The following is a 15,145-nucleotide window of genomic DNA, read 5'->3' on the forward strand; positions in this document are numbered from 1 at the left end:
AAGAGGGTCATCCCTGTCATAAATACCGGTCAGTTGAAAAGCTTATAAATCAGCTTGAGTAGTGTTGACTTGGTGGTCAGTGGTCCATTTGATTTAAGCATCTACAGAGCTTGTGACTCACTTGTGCTTTATAAAGAATCGTAACCCCTGCTTACAATCATTGTGGTTGTAAAAACACCCTATAACACAGACTACATAACCAGAGCTCTGTATGAGCAAACAAGAAGGAATTTGTATGATATTCGAAAAAACAATAGCACAAACAAAAGACTGGCACATTGACCACTGTTTGATCTGCTGCCATTAATCCCCACAGTCATCGTAAAGACGCAACAGAGAACAATGCAAAGGATTTCCTGTGAAATCACCCTTTTCGTTTCATGGGTCAACAACGCCAATATCCGATTCCCCGGAATTTCACGAGCTGGTGGTCAAACCGTTTTGTTTGACAGCGCGTTCGGCCTGATGAGCACTTTGAGCTGATTGATGACGGCTTTTGCTGATATGAACCATCTGGTTAACTTAACCAAGAAGGGTATTAATCACTTTAAATTGCGTAATATTTCTGCCCAAGTCATAAAATGAAATGTACTGGAATCCCAAAGGGCAGATGCTCAGAGAGTGATTCGCATCAATTACTTCCAGCTTGTGTCTATTGAATATTAAATGGGAGGACAAACCCTTCGTAAACTGTTTGCTGGAAATAAATCACGCTTAAATATTTTCGCAATTAAGTAGCCGAGGTCTCTTACGTATTCAGGCTGCGCATGTGTTGCCGTTAAATGAAATTTGTTCCATATTTCATAAGTGTTAATCTAGCAGACAGAGTTCATGCTCATAAAAAAATAGTTTGGATAAACTGTTCCTGATGAAATATGAACACTGGCAAAGACAAAATCAATTAAAAGTGACGGATTTTAAAATTGAAACACAATAACAATTGCAAATAACCTTGGCGAATACATCTTTTTTCTCACAAATGATGTGAGTTTAATTATTGAGAAAATTAGCAAGAACATGTCAACCATTTTTTTTTTTATCTGCGCTACACTTTTCTCTTCATCACTGTGCTCTGATCACTATGGAAATGTGTTTGCATGAATTAAAAAAATCATTTTATATCATTTTATCAATTGTTAGTTTATCTATGGAAGCCCGTTTCCACCACTTTTTATCTCGCAATTCTGACGTTTTTTCTCAGAACTGTGAAATAGAAACTTGTAATTGTGAGTTATAAAGTCAGATTTGTGATATAAACTCGCACTTCTAAGAAATGAAGTCAGATTTGCTTGATATAACCTTGCAATTGTGAGTTATAAAGTCAGAACCGAGAGACATAAAAACATAAATTCTGACTTTTTCTCATTTTCTGAGAATTGCAAGTTTATTTCTCGCAATTCTGACTTTATAACACACAACTGCGAGTTATTAAGTCAAAAACTATGAGATATACGCTCGCATATTAGTAACATATTAGTCGTTTTTTCCCTCAGAATTGGACTTTATAACTCGCAATTGCGAGTTTGTATCTCACAATTCTAAGAAAAAAAAAGATATAAACTTGCAATTGCAAGAAAAAAGGCGAACTTTCTGATTTTTTAGTTTATATCACACAATTCTTGCAATTCTGACTTTATTTCTTGCAGTTGGGATCACACAATTCTGAGGAAAAAAAATCTGAATTGCGAGATATAAACTCGCATTTATGAGAAAGAAAGACAGAATTGCGCGAAAAAAGGCACAACTGCGAGATATAAACTTGCATTTGCAAGAAAAAAGACAGAATCGTAAGATATAAACTTGCATTTGCGAGAATAAAGGCAGAATTGGAAAATATAAACTCACAATTGGGAGAAAAAAAGGCAGACTTTCTGATTTCTTGCAATTGTAAGTTTATATCATGCAATTCTGACTTTCAATTGTGAGTTTATATCACACAATTCTGAAAAAAAAAAAAAATCTGAATTGCGAAACATAAACTCGCATTTGTGAGAAAAAAAAATGCAGAAAAAGTTTTTTTCCCCTCACAATTTTGACTTTATTTCTCAGAATTGTGACTTTATATCTTGCAATTCTGACTTTAGAACTTGCAATCGCAAGTTTATATCATTCTGAGAAAAAAGTCAGAACTGAAATAAAGTTGCAATATTTTTTTTTTATTCAGTGGCGAAAGCAGGCTTCCATATGTATCTTACAGTTTTGAGCTTCTCGGAATCCCGAGTTTAAATCTCACAATCTGCAAATTGAGAGTTTTCTGATTTCATTCTACAATTCTAAGTCAGACTTGTGAGATATGAAGTCAAAACAGCAGGAACTGAGATTAAGTCACAATTACCTTTTTTCAAATTTATTTTTCCTGTGGTAGAAACAAGTTTCCATTGATGGCAGCTTGTCTACGTGTACATGGACTCACAAAACAGATGAAAAGAATAAAAATAACTCAAATATTCCCATGTGTATTTAAGAGAACAAACAATACGTCTGTTACAAATACAAAAGAAACAGGACACTGACAGATTCTTCAACTTCAATTCTCTTCTCCCCAATACAGACCTCTGACAAGAAAAAAAAACCCACATTTCCTCGACTCACAGTCATAAACATTTGAAGCCAAAAAAAAGTGTTTTGTGAAAAACAAAGTTGTAACGTAATTATGAATTCCTTAAGTTTAACTTCCAAATTTATCCAAACAATTGAAATCTGGGGTAGAAGTATTTTGTCCTTCAGCGTTGAATTCCAAATCTCACAGTACTTTAACAATCAATCCTAGAGCTGTTCAGTGGTAGGTAACCAGTACCCTTGTGAAGCCAACTTACAGGTTTTAGTTTACCGTGCTTATGCCAGACACATCTGCATTTGCTCAACAGAGCTTTTAGACATGTCTGGGTTGAAAAGCCCAATATGATCTTGTTTCTTTTAATGGACACTTCTGGAAATAAATTCCCTCGACACCCACTGGACATTAAAGATGAACTAGAGGGTCGAGAAAGACATGCGACTGGACTCTAGAGGTTTCCCAGTTTGTATAAAGGTTCAGGCGATAATTAATAAGCTTTGTTCTGGCGACGAACAAGTGCTTGTGGTCAGATGAACTTTATGTTTAAGTTCATGGCTGGTTTTCAGTCCTAGAGGAGTTAGTGAGAGAGAAAAAAACGAGAGGTTTATATGATATGGCTCTTGTCTGTTTGGTTCCCTTTGCCTTTTGGCCTGGAATGCTTCAAGAGTGTAGAAACAGGCCTGAAACCACCAGAAATATTTGGAAGAACAACCAAGGACCAAGTTCTCCAGAAACACCTTCAGTATGTTCTGATGTATTTTGATCTGGCTTCATAATGTTGTCCCTGATCCCAGTAGTGAGAAACAAAACGTCTGTTAATCCAAAACTACAGTACTAACTCACTTTGTGTGCTGCAGCTCATTTAAAACTAAGACCTATAAATTCTATGGCACAATATCAACAACTGCACTGCAGACTTTCGGAATACACTGCTTGCCTTTGTAAAACTATTTCCTCCAATAAAACATAATGTTAATTAATCTTCAGCTCATATTTTGCTATATAAAAACATTCAGATCAGAGCTGTTAATTTATTCTCTTTGTGTGATTATACTCATATAAATGATGTTTAAAGGAGTAAAAAAAAAAGATTCAAATTAAAAACTAGATTAAAAAAAAGTTTGTCAAGACAAACTTTAAGTTGGCTTGAGAAAGCCGGACCAGAAAGTTTAATAAGTTTAAAAAGTTTTAAAGTTTTAGGTTTGACAGTTTTTAGTCTGAAATAGTTTAAAGTAGTTTTAAAAGCTTGAAGTTTACTAGCATGTTTCTAGCATGACTAGCATGTGCCTAGCATGTTTACAGCATGATTAACGTGTTACTAGCATGTTGTTAGCATGTTTCTAGCATGTTGCTAACATGACTACCAAGTTACTAACATGTTGTTAACATGATTAGCATGCCGTTAGCATGTTTACAGCATGATTAACATGTTACTAGCATGTTGTTAGCATGATAGCATGATTAGCATGTCACCAGCATGTTGCTAGCATGATTAGCAAGTTTACTAGCATGTTGTTAACATGATTAGCATGTTTACTGCATGATTAACATGTTACAAGCATGTTATTAGCACATTTCTAATATGATTAGCATGTTACTAGCATGTTGCTAGCATTTTTAGCATTTTACTACCATGTTAACATTATTTACAAGTTACTAGCATGATTTTATCACGATTAGCATGTTACTAGCTTGTTGCTAGGATGTTTCTAGCATGATTAGCATTTTACTAACATGTTACTAGCATGTTGTTAACATGTTGCTAACATGATTAGCAAGTTACTAGCATGTTAACATGATTAGCATGTCGTTAGCATGTTTACAGCATGATTAACATGTTACTAACATGTTGTTAGCATGATTAGCATGTCACCAGCATGTTGCTAGCATGATTAGCAAGTTTACTAGCATGTTGTTAACATGATTAGCATGTCGTTAGCATGTTTACAGCATGATTAACATGTTACAAGCATGTTATTAGCACATTTCTAATATGATTAGCATGTTACTAGCATTTTTAGCATTTTACTACCATGTTAGCATTATTTACAAGTTACTAGCATGATTTTATCACGATTAGCATGTTACTAGCTTGTTGCTAGGATGTTTCTAGCATGATTAGCATTTTACTAACATGTTACTAGCATGTTGTTAGCATGTTGCTAACATGATTAGCAAGTTACTAGCATGTTAACATGATTAGCATGTCGTTAGCATGTTTACAGCATGATTAACATGTTACTAGCATGTTTACAGCATGATTTGCAAGATTAACAAGTTATGATTAACAAGTTACTAGCATGTTGTTAACACGATTAGCATGTCACTAGCTTGTTGCTAGCATGTTTGTAGCATGATTAGCATGTTACTAGCATGTTACTAGCATTTTGTTACCCTGATTAGCAAGTTACTATCATGTTGATAACATGATTAGCATGTTTCTAACATGCTTAGCAAGTTGCTAATATGTGTTTAGCGTGATTAGCATGTTACTAACAAGATTCTAGCATGATTACCATGTTACTAACATTCTAGTATTATTAGCAAGTTGCTAACATGATTCTAGCATGGTAACAAGTGACTAACATGTTAACATGATTCTAGCATGATTAGCACGTTACTGGAATGTAGTTAACACAATTCTAACATGATAAGCCTGTTACTAGCATGTTTCTAACATGATTAACATGTTACTAGCATGATTAGCATGTTACTAGCATGTTTCTAGCATGGTTAGCAAGTTAGTTTGAATGAGTTTGAATGGATTAGCTTCTTGCTAGCATGTTTCTAGCATGATTAGCATGTTACTAGCATGTTTTAGCATCATTTGCATGTTACTATCATGTTGCTAGCACATTTAAATGTTACTAGCATGTTGCTAACGTAATTAGCAAGTGACTAACATGTTGTTAGCATGATTAACAAGTTACTAGCATGTTTTTAGCATAATTAGCATGTCACCAGCATGTTGCTAACATGTTTTTAACATCATTTGCAGGTTACTAGCATGTTACTAGCAGTTTGTTACCACGATTAGCAAGATACTAGCTAGGGTTGGGTCGATAGACGATGCCATCGTCCATCGCTGATGGCCAATAGGCATCACGATGCTGAGCCGGCATCGCGATCCTCCGCCCCGCCTCCGCAGCAACTCGCTCACGAAAAACACACACTAAATCCCTATATAGCCAAATGAAATGCATGCTTTCAATTTCTGCATCTTTACTTATTCTATTATTATTATTATGAGGAAATAATAATAATATTTAAACAAATTACAGTGAACTCCTAACGAATTACATGAAAGTTCGTTTACATTAATAAATGAGGCATACAAAAACAGCAGAAAAAAAATCTAAATAATTTTAATTAAATTAGATTAAATAAACTACACAAAATATGCCAGAGCTTGGAACAAAAACAAGAGTATATCTTTTTTCCATCGAAATACGAATGTACAATACAAAGCCTAGTTGGAACACTTGGATTTGTGCCGAAAAACAGAGGTGCGTGCGTGATCTTTAGTTTCGCTTTGTTTTAGTTTCTTAACTTTATATATTTTGTTTCATTTCTGTTCTGTTCTAAATACCTCTACATTTAAATCATTCGTTTTGGAGTCAGGGTAACTAACTTATAGCTATGTTTATATTGTTTATAATGTTAATATAATATTTCGCTTGATTTGGTATTATTTCTGATATTAAGCTTTCTCTCTAAACATTCCGCTGCTCATTAAATGCGTTTGGAGAGAGTGTGTTAAGCATTAAGCAAATAATGAGAGCGTTATTGAACTTAAAAAACTGACTGGTCGAAAATATGTTAAGGACCAACACACATCCTCCAAATGCATTTATATAAACCCGCGCTTGCTCTTGTCTCGTCTGCACGCACGCACTATCACCATCTAATGCACTTGTTAATTCCGGATCTTTAAAAACAAATACCGGAACGCAAAAATCCAAAATCGGACATTTTCCAGAACAGGATCCGGCTCAAATTAAGCACTCGTGGACATGGTAGGCTACAATTAAATAATTCGTTATGAATAAATTATTTAACAACAACCATCCCTCACCCCCGCCCCCCGCAGACGATGCCATCGTCCATCGCGATGTTTCACATTAGACATCGTACGAGGCCAAATTGGTCGACATCGCCCAACCCTAATACTAGCATGTTGATAACATGTTAAGCATGTTACTAGCATGTTTCTAGCATGATTAGCAAGTTGCTAGCATGTGTTTAAAATGATTAACAAGTTACTAGCATGTTTCTAACATGCTTAGCAAGTTACTAACATGATTCTAGCGTAATTAGCATGTTACTAACATGTAAGTATGTTTCTAGCATGATTAGCAAGTTGCTAGCATGTGTTTAGAATGATTAACAAGCTACTAGCATGTTTCTAACATGCTTAGCCAGTTACTAACATGATTCTAGCGTGATTAGCATGTTACTAACATGTTGTTAGTATTGCTGCGTCCCAATTCGCATACTATTCCTCCTAAATATAGTATTCGAAAATAGAATTATGTTGTGAGTTTGAAAGCCTTGGAGTTTGAATAGTGTTGGCTCATGGGAACATTCCGTCAATGTAAGTCTATGGGATTTTTCCCAGTTTTAATCGTCATTTTTAGGAAAATTGTAAGTCCGATCAGTTAGAAAAGATGTAGCAACTGGAGTCAGATCACTCTGAAGATCTGGGCTTAAATAGCATTTCATTAGTTGGCTTTCTCAAACCAACTTAATTTGATTCTAAAAAAAATTAAATTAAATAAAAAATGTGGGATTTTTTTTTTTTTTTTTTTATAAAACATGCAGTTAAATTTAATGAACAAAAAACAAAAAATGTAGTTTAATTCACAATTTAATCAACTGATAGCCTTTATTCAGAAACAAATGTTATCCATTAATACTTTCGCACACATGGATAGGTTTTTATCAAAGACAAAGCCAATAAGATCTCAAAAAGTTAACACTCAATGATAGACAGAACGTTTTAAGCGCTACATCCCTGGCCAGTTTTTGCAACCATCCAACTCCAGGATGGATCGCAACCAAAGCAAATGTCACACTGCGATGCATGAACGTTCTCCTCTGTTTGACATTATGATCTATTCAAGAGACAAACCCTGGCTTGCAGGCATGTTTCTAACACAAGAACAGATGCGCAGAAGATCAAATCCAATCAGAAGCATCAATTCAACAATCACACACACAGATTTCCTGATGGCATCATGAGTTTTGAGAGCCGCCAAACCACAAACAAAAAGAGGTGTGGTGGCTTACCGGCAACTGTTAGATTTTCAATGAGCTCATATCAAAACTGGAATTGAGTCATTTTAGTCATCTGCATTTTAATGGCAAGCCAAAAAAGCTCACATTAGACACTGTGTGCAAAACACTCTCAATGCACGCTTGAGAGACTCAGGGACTCCACAGGTCAGCAGTGTTGGTGCACCACACACGGCAAGAATTTACAAGGACAGGCTTAAAGGCAATTTTGGCCAGCGTTTCAAAGCATCGCACATCAACGCCTGCTGAAATAAAAAAAAAACCTGTAGTAGTTTTGTGCTTTACATTGCTACTTCCAGCATGCAGGTGGAATGAAATGCACCCCTATAGAAGAGAAAGAGCGACAACTAAGTGATGAGAGAATAAAACAAATTTTATGGACTAAGTTTATGCTTTCTGTCTTTTAGAATTCAGCAGCCCGTATCCTTGTTAACTCAGATGACAAACATAGGAATAGGAAAGTTAGTTGGTTTTGAGGGCAAGTCAAGTTACCACGGTAAAGCTGAGGTGTCTGGGTCTGCTTTGCATCCGGAGCCGGCTTAAAGTTCCAGCATCATAATCCCTAACCTTCAAACAATAATATCTCCTTGCTTTCTTTCACTAATTCTAAACGGTCACAGGAATGAAAACAGGATTATTTTACAAGACACCAACACAGGGAATCCAATGAAAGACAACCCTGGCCAATATAGGGGAACAGAAACAGCACAAGTTACTCTAGAGGAAACATTTGATAATTAAGTGATAATCTGGTGATATATGCTATGAAAATCTTCAAAAGTTTATATCCAGTTGAAGTCAGTAGTTTACATACACCTTGCAGAATCTGCAAAATGTTAATTATTTTACTAAAATAACAGGGATTATACAAAATGCATGTTAGTTTTTATTTAGCACTGACCTGAATAAGGTATTTCACATAAGAGACGTTTACATATAGTCCACAGTATAAAGAAAATAATAGTTGAATTCATAAAAATCAATCAATCAGTTCAAAAGTTTACATTGACTCTTAATACTTAACGCTGTGTTTTTTTGTTTAGTGGTAGTTGTTCATGAGTCTCGTTTGTCCTGAACAGTAAAACCGCAAGCTGTTCTTCAGAAAAATCCTTTAGGTCCCACAAATTCTTTGTTTTTTCAGCATTTTTGTGTATTTGAACCCTTTCCAACAATGACTGTATGATTTTGAGATCCATCTTTTCACACTGAGGACAACTGAGGGACTCATATGCAATTATTACAGAAGGTTCAAACACTCACTGATGATCCAGAAGGAAAAACAATGCATTAAGAGCCGGGGGTGAAAACTTTTGAACAGAATGAAGATGTGTACATTTTGCCTTTTTTTAATTTAATACAGCTCTTCAGAAGGTACAGAAGATACTTACATGTGTCGACAAAAAAAATTTACCCTGATCTTCAAATTCAAAAAGTTTACACCCCTGGCTCTTAACGCATCGTGTTTTTTGGAGCATCAGGGAGCGTTTGAACCTTCTGTAATAGTTCCATATGAGTCCCTCAGTTGTCCTCAGTGTAAAAAAAATGGATCTCAAAATTATATAATCATTGTTGGAAAGGGTTAAAATACACAAAAATACTGAAAAACCAAAGAATTTGTGTGACCTGAAGGATTTTTCTGAAGAACAGCTTGCGGTTTTACTGTTCAGGGGTCCGTTCTTCGTACCTCGCTAACTAAGTTAGCTGGATTTGATTGTTGACGATTTGGCATGATCTTGGATTGTTCGGTTCTTCGAAGCTCATCCTGGACTTGCTGTCATAGCAACAGCTCTGCAAGCTTAAACCTCCTCTGGAGCAGGTTTATTTCATGTAAACAGGATTTAGGCTGCGCTCCTGGCGGGTTATGATTGGTTGAAATGGCGAGGTCACATCTGATTGGTTAAAGAGCACGACTGACGCGGACTGACTCACGTGGGAAAAGAAAAGTATCTTGCAAGAAAGTGTATATATATGACAGGTTCCAAAAAATATTTGGCAGCACAACTGTTGATATTATCCAACATTGATCATTCTAATAATAAATCAGCATATTAGAATGATTCCTGAAGGATCGTGTGACACTTAAGACTGGAGTAACAGCTGATAAAAATTCAGCTTTTCATCACAGGAATAAATTCTATTTCAAAGTATGTTAAAATATATTAAAAAAACAAAAACATTATTTTATTTTGTAAAAACAATTTGCAATATTACTGTTTTTTTCTGTATTTTTAATTAAATAAATGCAGTCTTGATGAGCATAAGAAACTTCTTTAAAGACTATTACAAGTCTTACTGACCCCTAACTTTTGAACGGTAGTGTATAAAAAAATAAAAAAATAAATAAAATAACATATCAAGGAAAAAACATGTAACATGGGCAGCATTAACGTATTTAATTTGTTCACTACTTTTTGCCAGCCCTCTCTCCTTGCTTTTCCAGCCTTTGCAGTTTTCCCTTGCGTTTTAATTAAACTCTGAAACTCCTGAAATCCCTCAATCAAGAGTTCTTGCTCTGCTGCAGAAAAATACTGAGCGCGCTCCTTCCTCATGTTCGCCGACCAATCAAAGAGTTGCCCATCAATGTTTCTACTATCGATACGTAGCCCCTTTTAAGCCACCCAGTGATCTCAAATAACTTCATCCAGCTATACTAATCATCAACAACAGGTGCGTTCGGAGAACCGGAATAGCCAGCTCATAGTTAGCGCGATGATTTGATCTTGGATGTGTCATTTGATCCTGGATGTAGTAAGCGAGGTACGAAGAACGGACCCCAGGACAAACAAGGGACTCATGAACAACCATCATAAAAAAAAAAAAAAAAAAAAAAAAAAAAAAACCCCAGCTGTGGATCAATCAGGCAACAGCATAGTATTAAGAATCAAGTGTATGTAAACTTTTGAACAGGGTCATTATACAGACCAAGTTTATTATGCTTTCTGTCTTTTGGAGCTCAGCAACCCATATCCTTGTTAACTGGGATGGCAATATTCATAAAAACGTAGGAATGTCAATTGGTTTTGATGGTAAGTCAAGTTACCACGGTAAAGCTGAAAAGTCTGGGTCTGCTTTGCATGTATTTGAACCCTTTCCAACAATGACTGTATAATTTTGAGATCCATCTTTTCACACCAAGGACAACTGAGGAACTCAAGAGCCAGGGATGTGAACTTTTGAACAGAACGAAGATATACATTTTTCTTATTTTGCCTAAACATAATATTTTTTCATTTAGTACTTAAGGAAGATCCTTACATGTTTCGCAGAGGACAAAATAAGTCAAATTGTTACCTTCTGAAGCATCACTGAGCATTTGAACCTTCTGTAATAGCTGCATATGAGCTCTTCAGTTGTCCTCAGTGTGAAAAGATGCATTTCAAAATCATACAGTTATTGTTGGAATGGGTTCAAATACACAAAAATGCTGAAAAACCAAAGAATGTTGGGACCTAAAGGATTTTTCAAAAGAACAACGGGCAGTTTAACAGCTCAGGACAAACAAGGGACTCGTGAACAACTATCACTAAACTAAAAAACACAGCTGTGGATCATTCAGGTAAAACACGCAGTATTAACAATCAAGTGTATGTAAACTTTTGAACATTGAGTCATTTTTATAAATTCAATTATTATTTTCTTTTGTGGATTATATGGAAACATCTTCTTTGTGAAATATCTTATTCAGGTCAGTACTCAATAAAAACTACCATGCATTTTGTGCATTTTGAATGATCCCTCTTATTTTTATAAAACATATAACAATATAACATTTTGCAAATTTCGCAAGGTGTATGTAAACTTTTGACTTCAACTGTATGTATACCAGTAACTGACTGAACAAATTTGAGTCATTTCCAATTTAAAAGGACAAAATGTGTGTCTGGTTTTCTAAATATAAACTCAGTACACTGCATGAATCACAGCTGGAGTCTGTGTGTTGTTAGTGATGTAGAATACCATGGTACATTAAAAACTGGCTGCCTTCAGAAATGGAGACAGTGGTACCATTTCAAACTTAATCATAAAACAACTACACATAATTTTTTGGCAACCTAGCAGCAAACAAGATTTTCAGGAAAAACTTGAGGCGAAACAGATTTCATCGCATAAAAATGTCAAATAAACAACCGTGATAGACAGATAGATAGACAGACAAACAGAACACTTTATTTGTCCCATATGGGAAGCGGTGATGCCCAATTCAGCCCGCTTCAATAAATACAAAACTTTCACATTACATGACATATTTTACATACGACGCATAATCATAAACAAGAAGCTACAGATGGAGGCGTAAACAGTCCCTTACCTGTAACATGTGGTCACCTCTCCTGTGGATTTTACGCACGGGTATTTCGTCGTTGCGATTTTGTTCTCTGAACACACTTCTCTGTAAGACAAAGGAGCCGTCAGCGGTTTCTTTTTCCGTAAACAAATCTGCCTCACTCACAAGAAACAAACTTTCAATCCTCTTGAGTTCGCGTAAACAGCGAGCTGACAGGACGGGCACTTTACCTGTCCACATCCTCCTTCTCCTCTCGGAAAGTCCACGGCGTTCCCGATGAGAACAGTATTACCACCACAGCAAGTCTGAGAGGAGTTCCGCTGCCCGTGTAGCTCATTTCAGACACTTTGAGATGATATAAAGATATTTGTCCGTTTAAAGCCAGCGTCTTGAAGTTCGGCGTTTCTTTGAGGAATTGAGAGAGTATTGATTGGTTACCTCCTGCGAAGCCCCACGCGCAGATTCCCACCAGCCCCTCCTACTCACGCACTTGATCAACTTCCATAGGTTCAGGAAAGCACATTATGAATTTAATATTTCATAACTGACACAGGTAACACTAAATACATTCCTGTGGCGAAATCCTTACGGTGTGAGGTTTGAGTTCAAAGTTATAATATATTTTAAGACGTTGAAAAAAAGCATTGATATCAGTTTTTAACATTTATTTTATTTTAATATTCTATTAATATATGTATTACTACATATCGGCGAAATCCTTATGATGTGAGTTCAAAGTTATAATATATTAGCCTATAAGATGTTGAAAAAAGCATTGATATCAGTTTTTAACGTATGTTTTTTATTTTAATATTTTATTAATATATGTAGGCCTATACTACATATTATCGAAATTCTTATGATGTGAGGTTTGAGTTATATGTTAGAATATATTATAAGACGTTGAAAAACTTTAATATTATTTTTAACATATTTTTTTTATTTTAATATTATTAATATATTTGTTATTATATAACGGTGAAATACTCACGGTGTGAGGATTGAGTCAAAAGTGTTATAATATATTATAAGATGTTTAAAAAAGCTCTGATAACAGTTTTTTTCATGTATTTTAATATATATGTATATAGTATATAGTGGCGAAATCCTTACGGTGTGAGGTTTGAGTTCAAAGTTATAATATATTTTAAGACGTTGAAAAAAGCATTGATATCAGTTTTTAACGTATGTTTTTATTTTAATATTTTATTAATATATGTAGGCCTATACTACATATTATCGAAATTCTTATGATGTGAGGTTTGAGTTATATGTTAGAATATATTATAAGACGTTGAAAAACTTTAATATTATTTTTAACATATTTTTTATTTTAATATTATTAATATATTTGCTATTATATAACAGTGAAATCCTCACGGTGTGAGGATTGAGTCAAAAGTGTTATAATATATTATTAGATGTTAAAAAAAGCTCTGATAACAGTTTTTTTCATGTATTTTAATATATATGTATATAGTATATAGTGGCGAAATCCTTACGGTGTGAGGGTTGAGTTCAAAGTTATAATATATTTTAAGACGTTGAAAAAAAGCATTGATATCAGTTTTTAACGTATGTTTTTATTTTAATATTTTATTAATATATGTAGGCCTATACTACATATTAGCAAAATTCTTATGATGTGAGGTTTGAGTTATATGTTAGAATATATTATAAGATGTTGAAAAACTTTAATATTATTTTTAACATATTTTTTATTTTAATATTATTAATATATTTGCTATTATATAACGGTGAAATCCTCACGGTGTGAGGATTGAGTCAAAAGTGTTATAATATATTATTAGATGTTAAAAAAAGCTCTGATATCAGTTTTTTTCATGTATTTTAATATATATGTATATAGTATATATTGGCAAAATTCTTATGGTGTGAGGTTTAAGTTTAATGTTATATTATATGACGTTAAAAAAGCATTGATAGCAGTTTTTAACGTATGCTTTTATTTTAATAATTTATTAATATATGTAGGCCTATACTACATATTAGCGAAATTCTTATGATGTGAGGTTTGAGTTATTAGAATATATTATAAGACATTGAAAAACTTTAATATTATTTTTAACATATTTTTTATTTTAATATTATTATTATATTTGTTATTATATAACGGTGAAATCCTCACGGTGTGTATGTATTTTAATATATATGTATATAGTATGGCAAAATTCTTATGGTGTGAGGTTTAAGTTAAATGTTAGAATATATTATATGACGTTAAAAAAGCTTTGATATTAGTTTTTGTAAACATATTTTAATATATTATTTTTTATTGCAACATTTTATTAATATATTTATTGGCGAAATCCTTATGGTGTGAGGTTATATAAGATGTTAAAAAATTATATCAAAGCTTTTTAACGTCCTCTATAACCTCACATATTTTAATATATATGTTATAAGACTTAAAAAAAGATTTGATATCAGGTTTTTAACATATTTTAATATTTTATTAATATATTTCTTACTGCATATTGGCGAAATCCTTATATTGTGAGGTTTGAGTTAAATGTTAGAATATATTACAAGATGTTAAAAAACTTTGATATCATTTTTAACATATTTTTTATTTGAATATTTTATTAATATATTTATTACTATTTACTGGCAAAATTCTTATGGTGTGAGGTTAAATATTAGATTATATATTAAGACGTTAAAAAGGCTTTGATATCAGTTTTTTTGAAACATATATGTTTTAATGTATTATAAGACTTTTAATATTGTATTAATATATGTATTACTACATATTGGCAAAATTCTTATGATGTGAGGTTTGAGTTATATGTTAGAATATATTATAAGACGTTAAAAAACTTTGATATTATTTTTAACATATTTTTTATTTTAATATATTTTATTAATATATTTATTATTATATATTGGCAAAATTCTTGTGAGGTTTGAGTTATATGTTAGAATATATTATAAGACGTTAAAAAAGCTTTGATATCAGTTTTTCTAATGTAGGCTACTTTAATATT

The 15,145-nt window shown here is 33.5% G+C and overlaps 1 protein-coding gene across 1 annotated transcript in view; it reads right to left on the reverse strand.

Annotated features, from left to right (window-relative positions):
- Positions 1–12,537, reverse strand: part of LOC141292065 (collagen and calcium-binding EGF domain-containing protein 1-like) — a 95,123-nt gene extending 82,586 nt beyond the window's left edge. Inside the window, exons 1-2 of the mRNA XM_073824030.1 lie at positions 12,368–12,537; positions 12,162–12,242 (exon numbers count right to left, since the gene is read on the reverse strand). Coding sequence (XP_073680131.1) covers positions 12,162–12,242; positions 12,368–12,474 — 188 coding nt within the window. The 5' untranslated portion in view covers positions 12,475–12,537. The remainder of the gene's footprint in view (positions 1–12,161; positions 12,243–12,367) is intronic.
- Between the last annotated feature and the right edge of the window lie 2,608 nt (positions 12,538–15,145).

Source organism: Garra rufa, chromosome 19, assembly GCF_049309525.1.
Source record: "Garra rufa chromosome 19, GarRuf1.0, whole genome shotgun sequence".
NCBI classification, from domain to species: domain Eukaryota; kingdom Metazoa; phylum Chordata; class Actinopteri; order Cypriniformes; family Cyprinidae; genus Garra; species Garra rufa.